An 18,425-nucleotide genomic window follows, 5' to 3' on the forward strand; every position below is an offset into this window, starting at 1 on the left:
GCAAAACTCTGACAAGGTTGGGGAAATTCCTTTTAGTCAATGCTATTTTTACAAAGGATTTTTTTGTTTTAAAAGGCCTGCATAGGTCCTTTTGCGTATTAACTATGTCTTTCTCATTGAGTGGGGGAGCCCATTAGGGAAGAAAAAATAATTTTTCTCACGGAAGTCCAGAAGATAAAGCAGTTTTCTGATCTAGCAAATCACCCTTTATTAATCTTGCCAGTTCGGCAACCCACCGAGAGGAGTGGTAATTTAAGAGTCAAGGAATTTGGAGATTGAAATTTCTGGTCCAGGGGCTTTGGTGAAGGAAGGACCTGAGAGAGGGGTAGGACAGCCACCTTCACCTGGTTTGTGGGACCTCCGTTTTCCTTTTACAATCCTGGAAAGAAGCCCAGCCATGATTATGCTGTACATCTCCAGCTGGACCCATCACCTCTACATTCATTCATTCAACTGTATTTATTGAAAGCTTACTGTGTGCAGCCACTGTACTAAGCACTTAGGAGAGTACCGTACAACAATAAACAGACTCATTCCCTGCCCACAACGAGTTTACAGTCTTTATCCCCACCTATTTCACCCTTCTATCTCCCAAACTTCTATCTAAGTAACCTTTACCTTCCTTTAACCTAGGGAAGAGTCAGAAAGGAGTTTCTCAACTCTTTGCATGCTTTCAAGGAGTAGTACAGACATATTCTGTCCTCAATCTCCCCATCCCACCCTGCCCCCCCGACAGTTAGATAAGGTGATGATGAAACCTTCCTGGGCCAAGCAGTGGTTTGAACATTCTGTTTGGTTCATCTCACTCCCCCAGAAGCCAGGCCAGGCCTCGGCTTGCTTATCTGATCTAATTTGAGCTCTGATGCTCTTCTCACTTGGCGTGGCTCCTGGCTAGATGATGTGCTAGGCTATGGCAAAAATGGAAGATGATCAGGTAAGGGGAGATATGTATCCCATACATTAGAGAAGAATGGAATCCCATAGAGATTTAGTCCAGCAGGGTGTCTCTCAGTCCAGACAATGTGTTTTTCTCCACTCAGGTCTGCCACTGATGAATTGATAGACCTAAGTTAACATCTAAATATCAACACTTGTTTTCTCCTTTGTAAAGCCAGACTGATACTTGTTCCAGTGTGTATCTTCTTACCATGGTGGAAGGAAGGTGAATACCTTAATTATTGTTATCATCCTTACTGTTAAATTGTTAAATGGAGAGCTTTGTGGAAAGTTATCCCTTCAGCATTGCTGCATGATGCCAGGCAAGCAGGTACTATCACAGTTGTTAAGTGCTTATTATGTACCAAACACTGGGGTAGAAACAAGCTCATGAGGTTGGATACAGTTCCTGTCCCACATGATGCTCACAGTCTAAACAGGAGGGAAAACATGTATTTAATCTCCATTTTACAGATGAGGAAGCTGAGGCACAGAGAAGTTAAGTGACTTGCCCAAAGTTACACAGCAGGCAGGTGGCAGAGCTTCATTTAGAACCCAGGTCCTCTGACTCCCAGGCCTGTGCTCTTTTCACTAGTGTACACTGCTTCTCCGAGATGAATGAGTTCGGGAATGATAAGGGCTTTTTCTCTTCCTACTTCCAGGGTGACTTTCTGGGTCTCTGATCTGGCACTCCCACTTAAAGGGATTCTTCATTTTTTCCAATCATGTGTACTTGCTGACATATTTTAAAATAATAGTATTCACTAAATGCTTACTATGTGCCACGTATAAGCTAATCAGATCAGACAGTCTGTCTCACCCTGAGCTCACAGTCTAAGAAGGAGACAGTGTGTAATCCCCATTTTACAGATGAGAGAACTGAGGCACTGACAAGTTGTGATGTCCTCCAGGACAGAAAACAAGTTAGTGGCAGAGCTGTGAGTGGAACCCTGGTTTCCCATATCTTCTGACTCTCAAACCCATGTTCTCTCCACTAGACCACACTTCTCATGATGGACTGAAGCCACCCGACTTTTCACTCATGACAGCACAGTGTAGCTCATAAGATGACTTCTCAGAAGTTATCTTCTGGCCACTTCTGTTCATTATGAAATAGGCTATTGTTTTGGTAATTGGCACAAAAGAAAGATGTACAATGGGACCTTCTAAGGGAAGGATGTGATATGATATCCAGTCCAGGTCCCACATGAGGCTCTCAGTCTTAATCCCTATTTTTCAGATGATGTAACTGAGGGACAGAGAAGTTAAGTCATTTGCCCAAGGTCACACAGCACACAAGTGTTGGAGTCAGGATTAGAACCCATGTCCTTCTGATTCCAAAGTCTATGCTCTATCCACTAGGCTATGCTACTTCTCCATTCAACTTTCTCCAAATTTGTAAGACTTGGAAGTAACGTAGACACCACATATGACTTCTAAAACCATTCTGTTAGCATGTCTAGGTGCAAAATCAAATTGTAGATGGAACCAAAAACAAGGGGATCTTCAGACACAGGTAATCCACAGTTATTGAAGCAATACATATCACCCAGTGCTGGGAAGGACATGTTAAATGAATGGATATCTCTGGAATGTCCACCTGTTGTTTTACTCCAAGCTGGAAGGGCAGAATTATGAAAAAGGAGGACCAAAGAAGAAACCTTTGGAAAATAAGATGAAACAAATCCGAAGATAATGTGATAAGCTGAGAGACTGCAGCAGAAGACAAGTTGAAATAGGGAATAGGTATTAGAAATGGGAGGACTTTATATTGATGCCTGTTTACTTGTTTTGATGTCTGTCTCTGCCCTTCTAGACTATAAACCTGGTGTGGGCAGGGATTGTCTCTCTTTATTGCTGAATTGTACTTTCCAAGCACTTAGTACAGTACTTTACACATAGTAAGTGCTCAATAAATATGATTGAATGAATGAATGAAAATGGAGGCTTCAATAAGATCATCATACCAAAGAAAAGAGAGAAAAATTGTACTGGGTACAGCACTTAACAAGAGCTCCAGTGCAGCAAGAGATCATCTTTATGCATACACAGGGAGAAAGGGAATCAGCCTCACAAAAGACAGGGCTTAGTATGTCCTTTGGTTCTTTGGGCTAAGCCCCATCACCTCTGGGCAAAGCATATTATAGTTTTGGAAGTTGTGGGTGGGGCAGTGTATACTCCTGGCATTTATGGGCAGGGCAAGTTAAAATCCTGGCAAATCTGCGCAGCATTGTTCATAGTCCTGGCCCCTCTGGGTGGGGTAGCTCAATGCTCTGGCACCATGGGGCTTAGTAGTTTATAACTCCAGCAGTATTCCTGCCATTGGTCCTAATGCCACACATGCGTTCAGTCCTTCCAAATTTACAAAGTATAATTACTTAATCACTGAACCCCAGAACTACTTTCATTTTAAATTTAGCTCTCTCCATTCATTCAATCATTCATATTGAATGAATTGAGCGCTTACTGTGTGCAGAGCACTGTACTTAAGCGCTTGGAAAATACAATTCAGCAATAAAGGGAGACAGTCTCCAGTCTAACATGGGTAAACTCATGCCAGAAGGGTCTTCTTAAAACCCCAAAGAACAACTCTGTCTCTTTCTCTGTGTCTTTCTGCTTTTCTCTTTCCCATCATCCAATATATTGATGTAATCTTTCTATTGCCTAGCTACTGATGTATTAGTATTATATAAACATATTTGATAGATCAAGTCATTCACAATATTTCTTCAACAATAAATATTGTTGTTGAAGAAAGAATCAAATATGCCACGGTATAGTGTGCATTTTTCTTATTTTGTGGGCCATTTAAAGCAATTTGGAAAATAAAAATCCATATTCATATAAAACAGACCATTCCCCTGCTCTGAAAGGGTGTTGGTAGGTTGAATGCCTACTACGTAATTTAAAATTCAGTAATATCTTGAGCTTCTCTGAGGAAAGATACATTACAAGTGAATAATGATAATAATGTAATCATAATAATGGCTTACTGAAGCCAAGACATAATTGGCAATATCATACTCCTGAATTCTCATAGAGAAAATCAGAAGGTGGGTTCTCTAAGGCTAGCCTGGTCATTTATCTCTTTATCTTTTTCTGCAGTGAATATTTTCTGATGTAATTGTCTGCATTTTTTTGCCATGCCTTTACCTACCCATCCCTATCTTTTAGTGTTCCTTTCCTAAGAACTTCAGAATAAGCAATTCTGATATTGGGTCAGACCAGTGGTCCCTTCACCCTAGCATTTTGTTTCTGGTAGTGGCCCCAGGATGGCTTGTTTTCTGTCCCACACCTGCCATTAATTAATAGTGGTTTTTAAGATGTGTTTGATGACTACCCCTGTGGAGATCCATCCCTATTTTGGGACTAAAACCGTCTCACCATATCCCTAACTTGCCTACTAGAAATCTATATTGGACTGCAGGTCTGTATAAGCACTTTGAATGGTGTCTTTGCCTGTAGATCACCCACTGCGAGAACTAGATGAAGAAGCATTTTCTTTTGTTTTGAACTTGCCACTTTCAAGTTTCAGTGGGTAGCCATTTGTCCTGGGATTTGAGGAACAATATTTCTGTATTTGCCCTGAATGGCTTTGCAACTTTAAATCATATCCTTTCTCAGCCTTCATCTTTCTGATTGACAAACCCTAACCTTTTGAGTCCACCCTTAAGGAATCTTCTCCTTTACCTTGTCACCTTGGTTGCCCTTCTTAATAATAATAATAATAATAATAATAATAATAATAATAATAATGTTGGTATTTGTTAAGCGCTTACTATGTGCCGAGCACTGTTCTAAGCGCTGGGGTAGACAAAGGGGAATCAGGTTGTCCCACGTGGGGCTCACAGTCTTAATCCCCATTTTACAGATGAGGGAACTGAGGCACAGAGAAGTTAAGTGACTTGCCCACAGTCACACAGCTGACAAGTGGCAGAGCTGGGATTTGAACTCATGAGCCCTGACTCCAAAGCCCGTGCTCTTTCCACTGAGCCACGCTGCTTCTAGCTGGTATTTGTTAACCGCTTACTATGTGCCGAGCACTGTTCTAAGCGCTGGGGTAGACATAGGGGAATCAGGTTGTCCCACGTGGGGCTCACAGTCTTAATCCCCATTTTACAGATGAGGGAACTGAGGCACAGAGAAGTTAAGTGACTTGCCCACAGTCACACAGCTGACAAGTGGCAGAGCTGGGATTCGAACTCATGAGCCCTGACTCCAAAGCCCGTGCTCTTTCCACTGAGCCATGCTGCTTCTTCAGCTCATGTGTGCCTTTCAATCAGTCAATTATTTCATGATACTTATTGAGCATTACCGTGTGGAGCATGATTCCTGTCCTCTTTGATCACTTAGTCTGTGCCAAGACTTGGGAGAGAGCAATAGAGATAGTAGACATGAGCCCTAACTTTGAGGAGCTTACAGTCGAGTGGGGGAGATAGACACTAAAATGAAGTGCAGGTAAGGAGAAGCAACAGAGTTGAAAGATAAATACATAAATGCTACTAGGGTACTACTACTACCCAAGTGTTTAGAGGGTAAGTGCCCTAGTATATATGTGATACATAAGTGATGAAGTGACAGATGAAAGTGGGGAAAGGAGAGTGAATCGGGGAAGGCCTCTTGGAGGCGTTTCACTTTTAGAACGCTTTATATATAAAAAGAGTAAGCAGCCTGCCGGATGTGAAGGGGGAGGGATGACTCAAGTAAAAGGCCGAGCAAGAAGTGCCCTTCTTAAGATCTGTATCCTCTAGAGGCCGGTTTGGATAAGCCCAAACTCAGGATTCCTTTTTTAGGCCTTTCCCAATTTAGGGTGGATCTCTAAATAAGGCTAATGCCCTGCCTCCTCAGCAAGCGATTGTCAATGATCCATATTGCCCATTTGCAGTGAAGCTCAGCTTCATTTCCCTCAGTCAGTAGAATATGTGCGCTTCAATTGTTCAGCCAAGTGACCTGAGTCATCCAAATATCTCATCCATTCCCTTGGGACCAAAGTCACGTATAGAAACAGTTGGTGTATTGAAAGGTGCAGTCTGGGGCTGAGGAAGAGTCTATCCCCACATCTGCTGCCATCTGCCTTGTATGCTGCTGGGAAATGTGGTACCCACTTCTGTTGAATAAACCTCTAGCTTTCTGCTAAATCCGTAATAGGGTATTTCTTGGGTGTTTACTATGTGTCAAATACTGTTCTAAGCACTTGGGTAGATGCAAGTCCACGTTTTGGCACTTCTCAAGCAAGCTAAGGTTGGGTACGTTATACAAGAGAAGTGCTTGTGAACTGACAGGGTGATCTTGATCGCCTTTGCCTTCTGGGGTGTCTGAAATGTACTGAACACAGATGAGACCTGTTTATAGAGGATTAAATCAAGAATGTTAATCCTTGGGTGAATTCTCTTCAGTTTTCATAGCAGATCATCACAGATTTTGACAGGGAAACCCTCTTGGTGATCATCAGTTTATCTCAAGTTTTTCTCTCTTGTCTCAATATATATTAAGCACACTGTAAATTGTGCTAAAACAACTCAGACTCACTGTACCAGCTCAGTCAATATCTATAATTCACAAATATCTTTGTGTTTGACTTAATATGAGCAAGGTATAACATCCCTCAATCAAGCAATGATATTTATTGAGCTCTTAGAGTGCTTCGAGTACTCTACTAAATACTTGGGATCCCTCCCCACAAGGAGCTTACAGTCTAACATAAACTCTGATCTTTTAACTTCACTGACTTGTATGGGGACATGGATGGGAAAGAATTTGTACTGATTTAGTTTTTGTGAAGCACCTATAGCTTAATCAATCAGTGACATTTATTCAGTCAGTCAGTTGTATTTATTGAGCAATCACTGTAGGCAAAACACCAGCACTGTACTCAGCTCTTGGGAGGGTACATTTCAACAGAGCCAATGGACAAGACCCCTGCCCTCAAGCAGTTTACAGTCTAGTGGGAGAGACAGACATTGAAATAAATTGCAGATGGGGAAAAAAGAAAGTATAATATTATGTACATAAGTGCTGTAGAGGTAGGGCATCATCACAGTGCTTAAGAAGTACAAATCTAAGCACAAAGGCAAATATAGAAGGGAGGGAGAATAGGGTAGGGAAATGAGAAGCTAGGCAGGAAGATTTCTCGAAGATATATAATTTTAGTAATCTTTAAAGATGAGGAGAATGACGGTCTGTCAGAAATAAAGGAGAGAGTTCCAGGCCGGGGGAAGACATGAGCAAAGGGTCAATGGTGAGAGAGACAAGATTGAGGTATAGAGAGAAGGTGTGCATTAGAGTGTAGTGTGTGGGTTGGGTTGTAATGAGAGAACGGGGAGGTTAAGTAGGAAAGGGAGAGCTGATTGAGTGCCTTGAAACCAGATGGTAAGGAATTTCTGTTAGATGTGGAAATGGATAGGCAACTATTGGAGCTTTTTAAGTGGGGAGACATGCACTAAATTATTTTTTAGAAAAATCATATGGACAGACAAGTGAGATATGAACTGAAAGAGAGAGAGGCTGGAGGCAGAAACACGTAAATTACTTTAACTTCGCAATACTTTTAATTTGCTATGGAATAAAGTCACTTGATGTTTAATGCACTTATGTGACCAGAACCCATAGGTGGCTATGTATTAAAAATGACTCCTCAGTGAAATAAAATAGTGTGATATAGAAAAGGTAATAAAATATTGTTTTTTTAGCATTAAATTTATTTTTATTGTTTAGAAATGTTTTATAATTTCATTTATTATCACTGTTTATGAATACTAGATTCTGGTATGGATTTCCCACTCAGACTTTCTTTTTTCAACTTCCATTATGAAGGGCTTTTATATGTTACTGCTCTTTTAAACAAACTGAAGCATTACTAGTATATGGAACAGCAAAGTATGTTATGCCAATCAATAATATAAATAAATATGCAAACAGTGTGATCTCAGCTTTTAGTTTTCTTCATTCTGTGACATTTAGTTTTTAATATTGTAGGTTAGGTAACATTGTTAGTATTGGGTTAGATTTTAAACGCTTTTAACTTTGTGAAAAATTTGATGTTTTAAGAGAAAAATAAGTCATCTTGGTGGACTTTCCAAATTATAAGAATTAAGGCCTATGTCACCCTTATGATATCACCATCTTTATTAGAAAGGTCCAAGGTGGCTCCGCTGAGGGACTGTCCTTACATTTGTTGCGAGTTCCTCCCATAACCTTGGGACTCTTAATGGTACTGAGTTTCCATAGGTCAGTCAATCACTGGCATTTATTTAGTACTTACTATGTGCAGAGCAGTGTACTAAGTGCTTGGGAAAACCCAATCCCCAGTAACAAGTAATAATAATAATGATGATATTTGTTAAGTGTTTACTATATGCCAAGCACTTTTCTAAGTGGTGGGGTAAATACGGGGTAATCAGTTTGCCCCATGTGGGGTTCACACTTTTGTTCCCCATTTTACAGATGAGGTAACTGAGGCACAGAGAAGTTAAGTGACTTGCCCAAGGTCACACAGCAGGCAAGTGGCGGAATCTCAGTTAGAACCCACATCCTCTGATTACCGATCCCGTGCTTTTTCCACTAAGCCACGCTGCTTCTTTAGTTACTCCCCACTGAAGTCATGAGATCAGGGAGGTTTTATTCCGTTTTAGTAAGACTGCTCTCAGGCCCATCCCAGTTCCTCAGACAACCCTCTGGAGCAGACGACACAATCCTCGTTCTCATCCAACTGTCTGTTCTTAGTGTGGGGCCACTCCACCCTTGCTGATGCTCCTTGAGGGCAGAGTTTGGATCTCCAAACTCTAGTATTGTACTCTCCCAAATGCTTGGTGCAGTCCCTGCCCACAGTCAGCACTCATTAAATACCACTGATTGATTGATTGGTAGCTCAGGCGTGCCCATCACCAAGGTGCATGACAGCCATATTGTTAGCGCTTATCCCATATATTTTTTTTTAATTGATATTTGTTAAGTGCTAAGTGCCAGGCACTCTACCAAATGCTGGGGTAGATACAAACTAATCAGGTTGGACACAGTCCATGTCCCACATGGGACTCACAATCTTAGTCTCCATTTTACAGATGAGGTAACTGAGCCACAGAGAAGTGAAGTGACTTGCCCAAGGTCACACAGCAGATAAGTGGTGGAACTGGGATTAGAACCCAGGTTCTTCTGACTCCCAAACTCATGATCTATCTACTAGACCATACTGCTAGCCATTTGGGCTCTGTGTGCCATATGTGCTCTGTAGGGACAGCAGGTTTCCCGGCTGAGGTACTGGTTAGAGGATCCCTGATAGAGGGAATTTCCTATGTGGTGCTGTTTCAGGGATCCAAGTGATAACACTCTTCACCACCTCATGCAGATCCTTGGGGATCAGGCTCCCTATTTTCCAGACAAAGAAGACCTTCTGGCTAGGCTAAATATTTACCCCTCTCCTAGGAGTTAACTAAAGCAATACTACAGCAGTTCCTGCCAGTAGAGCCTTGCCTAGGCTCTTGAATCAATTTTATTTGCTGAATGTTTAATACTAAATGCTTGGGAGAGTAGAAATATAATACTTGGGCGAGTAGATGTAGGAGACTTGGATTTGCACCTTTTATTCACCCGTTCCTCAGGCCCACAGCACTTAGATACATATTTGTAATTTATTTATTTACATCAGTGTCTGTCACCCCGTCTATACTCACCCCGTCTATACGTAAGCTCATTTGGAACACGTCTACTAACTCTATTATGATGTACTCTCCCTAATGATTAGAACAATGCTCTGCACACAGTAAGTGCTCAATAAATATAACTGACTGAAATCTAAAATTTATTTTAATATCTGCCCCTCCCTCTAGACTGTAAGCTACCTGAAGGAATGAAACAGGTCTTCCAACTTTGTTATGGTGTACTCTCCTAAGTATTTAATATGATTCATTAATTGAGACATGATATCTGCGCACCAGGAGCATACAATCCAATGGGGAAGAGAGATGCCACAATTCTTTACTGACGGTGGAAAAAGTCATTAAGTGGCATATGCTAATCAGTATATTCAATATGCAGCAGGAAATTGCGTACTTTAAGCAGCATGAAACAGTGTGGTTTAGTGGCAAGAGCATGGGCCTGGAAGTCAGAGAACCTGAGTTCTAATCCCGGCTCTGCCACTTATCTGCTGTGTGATCTTGGGCAAGCTACTTCACTCTCTGTGCCTTAGTTCCCTCCTCTGTAAAATTGGGATTAAGAGTGTGAGCCCCATGTGGGACAACCTGATTACCTTGGATCTACCTCAGTGCTTAGAACTGTGCTTGGCACATTGTAAGCACTTAACAAATACCATAATTATTATTATTCTTATTAAATTATGAATGCCGAAGAGGTGAAGTGAGAGTAGAGCGGGTCTTGCTGTTTTTCTTAGATCCCCTTTGAGTGGTCCCAGGTCACTTTGTGAGCTTTCTTTCTTCTTAACCTAGAGTTACCTCAGTAACTATTATCCTGGCCATCCTCAGGGCAAGGTGCTCACTTTGCCTTGTTTGACTTCATAAAGTAGCTTATTTACCCCGATATGTTACCCAAGGACTCTTGCAAGAAGGTGGTATACAAGTCCACATTTCCCCATCCTCAAGAACCTCCAATATTTGCCCCTTCAGCTCCACTTCAAACAGAAGCGCCTTAACATAGCTTTTAAAGCAATCACCTTTCCGCCTTCCACCTCACCTTGCTACTCTTCTCCTACATCCCAGCCTGCATATTTCACTCCTCTAAAGCCAACCTGTTCACTGTACCTAGATCTCATCTATCTCTCCTCTGGCTTCTTGCCCACATCCTGCCTCTGACCTGGAACACCCTCCCTCTTCATAACTGACAGATGATTATTCTTCCCACCTTCAAAACCTTATTCCTACAAGTCTTCCCTGGCAAAGCCCCCATTTCCTCTTATCCTACTCCCTTCTTTGTTGCCTTTGCACTTGGATTTGCACCCTTTATTCACATAAAGCGCACTGTGGGCTGGAAACATCTCTACTGACTGTGTTATATTGTACTCTCCCAAGTGTTAGTGTAACGCTCTGTACACAGTAATAATGTTGGTATTTGTTAAGCGCTTACTATGTGCAGAGCACTGTTCTAAGCGCTGGGGTAGACACAGGGAAATCAGGTTGTCCCACATGGGGCTCACAGTCTTAGTCCCCATTTTACAGATGAGGTAACTGAGGCACAGAGAAGTTAAGTGACTTGCCCACAGTCACACAGTTGACAAGTGGCAGAGCCGGGATTCGAACTCATGACCTCTGACTCCAAAGCCCATGCTCTTTCCACTGAGCCACACTGCTTCTCAGCAGACAATGAATACGATTGAATGATTGATTTCAACCTCACGGTGGGCAAGGAACTGTCAAGCAACTGTTATATTGTACTGTCCCAAGCGCATAGTACAGTGCCTTCCAAACACCAAGCGCTCCACAAATACGACTGATTGATAAATCAGAGAATGTGTAGGAAAGTTGGGTCAATATTTGCAGTTAGTGTGATAACTCGGTTTAGTCACTAGGTGACAGTAAAGGCACTTGCAAGGCTTGGTACCCTTGTTTGCGATTTAGAGTTTAATCAATTCTAACTTGAAATCTAGAAATACCTGGATCAGGGCGTTTAGAGATTTCTGAATTCTGGGTAAGAGCACACAAGTTCACATGGCATTTTCATTTTCAAATGACTATCTGTAGAACAGAAACCGGCTTGTCTCCTAGAAAGGAATCAATCAATCAGTGATGTGTGCTTACTTAGTACAGAATACTATATTAAGGACTTGGGAAAATATAACATAGAAGGAACACACGATCTCTTCTCTCAGCTTACATTCTGGCTGGGGAGACAGACTTTAAAATAAATTACAGATGGGGGATGCCACAGAGATTAAAAATGTATACATAAGTGCTGTGGGAGTGGGGCATCAAAATGCTCAGTGGGAATGGACTCAAGTACATAGGTGGTGCAGAAAAGAGGGAGTGTAGAGTGGAGAGAGATTAGTTAGGGAAGGCTTCCTGTAGTTTGTACTTCTTTGTGCTACAATTTCCTCATCTATAGAATGGGGATTTAATGTCTGTTCTATTTAGAACGAGAACCGTGGTTGGGGCTGATGTTGGGTCCAACATGAATACATTGTAACATCCCAGTACCTCGTTCAGGGTGTGGGACATAGCACTTAAAAAATACCACAGTTATTATTATTGAATGGATAAAGCAGTGGATTTCATTCCCAATTCCGTTGCTGACTTTTGCACAAACTTTGAGTATCATCTGAAAGACAGATCTGCTTATCACCATCTCTGAGGTAAGGCTGAAGTGTCTCCAGTGAGGAGGTGAATAATGTGCTGCATCTCTGACTGGCTACTGACTGGTTGCACTCTAGGCTCTAGCAGAAACCTGATTGGAAGGGATAATAATAATAACAATAATAGTAATATTTTAAGCATTTTTAATGATATTTGTTAAGTGCTTACTTTGTGCCAGGTACTGCTCTAAACACTGGGGTAGATACAAGATAATCAGGTTGGACACAGTCCTTGTCCCACATGAGGCTCACAGTTTTAATCCCCATTTTACAGATGAGGTAACTGAGGCACAGAGAATTTAACTGACCTTCCCTAGGACATACAGCAGACAAGTGGCAGAGAGGGGTTTAGAACCCGGAGAGTGGAAGCACTGCTGTGCAAATCAATAATACATCTCCTCCAAGTGGCCTTCCCCAATTAAGCACTCTTTTCTCTGACTCCATTTCCCTTCTGTGTCATCTGTGCACTATGCACTAGAATATATGCGCTTTGGGCATTTGATATTCACTCCCACCCAACAACACTTACATATGTATCTGTAATTTATTTATAATAATGTCTGTTTCCTCCTCTAGACTGTAAGCTCCTTGTGGAGAAGGAACATGTCTACCAACTCTGTTGTAACCTCCCAGGTGCTTAGTACACAGTAAATGCTTAATATGCCACTCATTGCTTGATTGAAGGCAGGGGTTTTATTCTTTAGGATTTTACTCAATTTGACCTCATTTTAAGCTCCTGAGTATCAAATTAGTTAATTTATGAATCCACTCTCATCAGCCATGGATGATATAAATTCATTTAGCACTAGTGTAAAATGAATTGTCAATATCTCCGTGCTGTCATTAGATTTGACATGTACTTTGGAATGGATGCCTGCATTTTTAAATGGATTCTAAGTATTTAATTTCTGAGTACTTTTCCTTTTCCAAAAGCTTCTCATATCTGGCACCTGTGGTCATTTTTTCTCAGTTTGTGTGTATTGTCATTCTTTTCACTTGAACAAAGATTTGGGAATAAATGGGTCTTTGGCCAATGCTAGTGACAGAGGAATCCTAATTTACTCCAAATTTAAACCAGGTATCTTACACTGCAGTGAATACCAACAGATAGGTCTGCTGTTTGCCCAATATCGAATGCTGGTGAGTAGTACTTATACTGACAAAAACATCACTTTGTTTCTACATTGTTATATGGAGATTATAAAAAGGAAAAGTTAAATAATACTTACATTTTGGACATTAAAGCATGATGACATTGTCCTGAATTAAGACTCTCCAAAACCTTATGATTACCCCAAAATTTTATTTCTTTAAGCTACTCTTCCCATCTTCGAAGCCTTACTAAAATCATATCTCCCCCAGAAAGCCTACCTTTGATTAACCTTTTAAATTGTAAACTCTTTGAGGGCAGGGATTGTGTTTGCCAACTCTATTGTATTTTTCCAAGTGCTTAGTACAGTGCTCTGCACACAGTAAACATTCAGTAAATACCACTGATTAATTGATTGCACAGTTACATGGAAGTGCTGGACCCTTTGAGTCACTTCATTCTATTAAACAGTGAAGGTTGATTTTATCAAAATCTCTCACCTTTCACCAAAACTTCTCATGAAATTTTTTTGGGCCTCTCCAATAGCAGCTTAACTTTAGGTGTGCAACATGATTCTTACAGATGTTTTATTAGTTCTCATTAATACCATGGATTCTCTTCCTAGCCTCTTTCTAGTTTTGTCATGTCCTGACATGGCATTATTAAATCAAGTATATAAATGCACAAGAGATCGTTGAACATAGGTTCCTTGGGTAGAACAAATGTTAGGCCGAAAAAACATAAGTAAAGTTGAGTGTTAATTGTGTTAATGATATTTATTGTGTTAGCTGGCTACCTTTAGAAGGAGTTGAACAATCAAAAATATTTACTGAGCACTTACTCTACTAAGTGCTTGGGAGAGTGCAATATAGCAGACTTGTTTAGACACGTGCCCTACCTATAGTGAACTTATAGTCTAGAGGATGCTGATAGTTTTTGTTCCAATGCAGTACCATTGAAGTAATAGACTTTAAGTTCAAGTCATATGGACAGTAGTCATTTCTGTGCCTTAGGTCAGGCCTCCTGATTGGCATCAAAATTTGATCCATTTGCCCAGCCCCACTCACTCCAACCCCAGCCTTCAGGAACTCTGGGATCTGTCCTGGAGAACCTGCACTGTAGCGGAGTGGGGAATGGGGCTGAAAATAGAACAATCTGAGGCTCTGTCAGTCAAGACATGCACTGATGGCAGGTCTCTTGGAGGTGAAAGTAAGGAGATGTCACTCTCCAGTCAGTGTGGGGGCAATCCCCCCGATCCAGCCTCCAAAATGGCTCCCCCGAGGGAATGTAAATGAGCTGAGGTTGATTGAAACTAAGTAGGGGAAGATGAACTAGTAAGTGGGTTTTGCCAATAAAAAACCAGCGAGTTCTGGGGTACTACAGTTCCCATCCCAAATGGCTGTTTCTGGAGTAAGGTGTGTTAGAAACAATAAACTACCTTTATTTTTTTTTTTGCCCCCCACAGGTGTTTTGAATGAGTGCTAATGTGTTGATTGAAGTTTACATGGGAATTGGAACTAACCTTTGGACTGATGATTCTCTTGGCTATTTTGGCAACCCTTTTTGCATTTTATGCAATCCTAAATTTCTTGAATGTTCCTTTGAACTGTTTGTGTTTACTTGGGAAAATCTTGGGAAATGATATCATCTCCTAGAAATAACCTGTGCAAGTTACTGGGAATAGGTTTGGCCTACAAATTACATTTTTGCCTGAATTTTCAGGAAGCATAAAAATGAAACAACTGAACAGTATCCAAACCACTCTCGGTTGGATAGATTCTCAGTGAACACCTAAATGCTCTGCATTTCAAAACACCCCTGACAAACTGCTCTTTTCCAGGTCTAACATAAGGCCGGACAATGCAGATTCAAATTTTCATGACTTCAAAATGCACACCTTCACCCGAGTCACATCCTGTAAGGCTTGTCAGATGCTCTTGAGGTAAGCATTGTTCAGTAGATGAGTAAGATGCTCATCTTTTGACAACCAAATTTAGGTTATTTGAGTCTTTTGAAATAACTGAGGTTTTTGAATGTCCTCTGCTCTCCTGTTCTGTTGTCAAGGGTCCAAGACGCAGTATGATCTTTGGAAAGACTGATAAATCCTTTCAGTTTGAACTTAGAAAGCTTCTGCAGAGGCTGACAGATTGGACTTGTTTAGGCATTGTTTGTGGACAGCTGGGACAGAGTTTCTTAACCTCAGAGTTGAAATGTTTTTCAACAAAATAACTTGGGATAGCATCTGTAGTGACTCTTTGTTCCTTTGGACTAACAATTTTAAATGCTCAGAATTTATCACCTTTAATGTATCACTCTCTAATTTTACTTTTCAGAGGAACATTTTTTCAAGGCTATTTATGCTCCAAGTGTGGAGCCAGAGCGCACAAAGAATGTTTGGGAAGATTAGACAATTGTGGCAGAGTTAATTCAGGTGGTAAGTCAATTTTATTGTTGTGATCCTGCTTTTAATTAGGACATAAAACTTACTGAATATAATTAAGGCTTAATTTAGCCTTAATTTGTGTTTATTATAACATAGATACTTTAGAAATCTACATTTATAAGCACAATTAGGATAATGTTTAAAATTCATGTGACTTTTATTCATACTAACGAGGCAGGCTTGAAAACAGAGACAGACCATGAATGAGACTCATGTATTAGTGCAGCAAGAAACTATCTTCACGTGCACACAAAGCCACACAGCACACTGCTCTTTTCAGCAATGCTTTCCTAAATAGATAGAACCCCACCTACAGTAGTGTAATCTACACAAAGAAAGCTAGTTATCTAAATCAAAGTAAAATGTTAGCGGGGTAAAGCTTTAAGGAGAAAACCTAGATTGTATAAAACCAAGATTGTGTGTGCGGCTTTATAGCTAGATATGTAGCTATACTCTCCTGTAAAGATTGATCTTTTTCAATCAATTATGATATTTATTGAACACTTACTATATGCATGGCACTAAACTAAGTGCTTGGGAGAGTCCAATGCAGCAGAGTTAGCAGACCCATAACGAGCTGAACCTAGAGCGAAGACAGACAATACAAATAATTTATAATACATAATTTAAAGATCTGTACAAAGTGCTGTGGGGTGAATATCAAATGGTCACAGATCCAAACCCTTTTTGGAAGACATGAAATTTTACAGAAAGAACCTTTGATTTCTTGGATTCTCATATTTCTCCAAAATTCTCCCAAAAGTTCAACTCAATAATGCTGCTCAGTTGTTAGCTGCAAAAATCACACATAGACTAATTCATGAATTAATGAATTGAATAAATTATCATTTTTCAACATCAAAGGCACAGAATGTTCTTTATGGATTTTATTTAAATCTTTTGGCCTGATTTTTTAAAAATAAAGTCACATTTTTGTACCTTGAGATAGGCAGGCACCCAAGACATTTCTGCATGCTTGGTCTTATGCATTCATTATCCTTTTATCCAGCCTAGCTGCTCTTGGGCCTTCTTGCTTCCCTTCTTTTTATTGTCTCTTTCTTCTTTCTCTTTTTTCTTCTTTTTTGGTCCTTTTCCCCTGAGTTTCTTGAGCTATGTTGTTTCTGTAAGAAAGTTCAAAAAACTCCTGAAACTTGGAATACACAAAATTATTTTTTACCAGTTTGAGTTCAAAGGGTAATAATTAATAATAATGGTATTTGTTGAGCGCTTACTATGTGTCAAGCACTGTTCTAAGATCTGGGGTAGAAACATGGTAATCAGATTATCCCACGTGGGGTTCACAGTCTTAATCCCCATTTTACAGATGAGATAACTGAGGCACAGAGAAGTTAAGTGCCCAAGGTCACACAGCAGACAAGTGGTGGAGCTGGGATTAGAACCCATGTCCTCTGACATGCAAGCCTATGCTCTTACCACTAAGCCACACTGCTTCTGTCAAACCTTGTTAGTCCTGAAAGAAATGGCAGACAAACATGAGGTAAAGACATGGTTCAGTCCAGGCATTTAGAAGATGAGGTATGCCATCATATTGGCTAACTATAATTGATTTCCTATATGTTGACCATCACTAATCATAAGACAGTATAAAAAAGAAAATATATTGCTGGCCAATAATTGATCATCTGCAGTGGAGAGCAGTTGTAGCATGAATAATTGACTTGTACCGAGTAAGGAAAACCAATTTTCGTCAATCCTTTCAGCCCTGTCTCACTAATAGATGACAAAAAGGGTCATTTGGAGTGCCATCTACTTACTCTTTCTACCTTATGAGAAACAGCATGACCTAGTGGAAAGAGCATGGGAGTCAGAGGACCTAGGTTCTAACCCCAGCTCCTCTATTGTCTGCTGTGTGAACTAGGGCAAATCATTTATTCTTCACTCGGCTGCCCGGATCATCTTCCTGCAGAAACTCTCTGGGCATATCACTCCCCTCCTTAAAATCCTCCAGTGGTTGCCTATCAACCCCCGCACGAAACAATAACTTCTCACTCTGGGCTTCAAGGCTCTCCATCACCTTGCCCCCTCCTACCTCTCCTCCCTTCTCTCTTTCTACTGCCCATTCCGCACACTCCGCTCCTCTGCCACTCACCTCCTCACTCTCCCCCATTCATGCCTATCCTGCCATCGACCTCTGGCCCACGTCCTACCACTGTCTTGGAATGCCCTCTCTCCTCACCTCCGCCAAACTAATTCTCTTCCCCTCTTCAGTGCCCTACTGAGAGCTCACCTCCTCCAAGAGGCCTTCCCAGACTGAGCTTCCCCTTTTCCCTCTCCTCCCTCTGCTCCCTCTCTGCTCCCCCTTCACTTCCCCTCAGCTAAGCCCCCTTTCCCCCTTTCCCTCTGCTCCTCCCCCTCTCCCTTCCCCTCCCTTCAGCACTGTGCTCATTTGTTCATTTGTATATATTTTTATTACCCTATTTATTTTGTTAATGAGGTGTACACCCCTTGATTCTATTTATTATTATTTTTGTCTGTATCCCCCGATTAGACTGTAAGCCCATCAGTGGGCAGGGATTGTCTCTATCTGTTGCCGAATTGTACATTCCAAGCACTTAGTACAGTGCTCTGCACATAGTAAGCGCTCAATAAATACTATTGAATGAATGAAAGGAAATGCTGGCAGAATAGGTGGACTGGTC

The 18,425-nt window shown here is 41.0% G+C and overlaps 1 protein-coding gene across 2 annotated transcripts in view; it reads left to right on the forward strand.

Moving 5' to 3' along the window:
* Positions 1 to 18,425, forward strand: part of VAV3 (vav guanine nucleotide exchange factor 3) — a 333,180-nt gene that overhangs the window by 198,054 nt on the left and 116,701 nt on the right. For both annotated transcript variants that reach the window (XM_029063268.2, XM_029063269.2), the window contains exons 16-17: positions 15,163 to 15,264; positions 15,656 to 15,756. In XM_029063268.2, the coding sequence (XP_028919101.1) occupies positions 15,163 to 15,264; positions 15,656 to 15,756 (203 nt within the window). The remainder of the gene's footprint in view (positions 1 to 15,162; positions 15,265 to 15,655; positions 15,757 to 18,425) is intronic.

Source organism: Ornithorhynchus anatinus, chromosome 4 (genome assembly GCF_004115215.2).
Source record: "Ornithorhynchus anatinus isolate Pmale09 chromosome 4, mOrnAna1.pri.v4, whole genome shotgun sequence".
NCBI lineage: Eukaryota > Metazoa > Chordata > Mammalia > Monotremata > Ornithorhynchidae > Ornithorhynchus > Ornithorhynchus anatinus.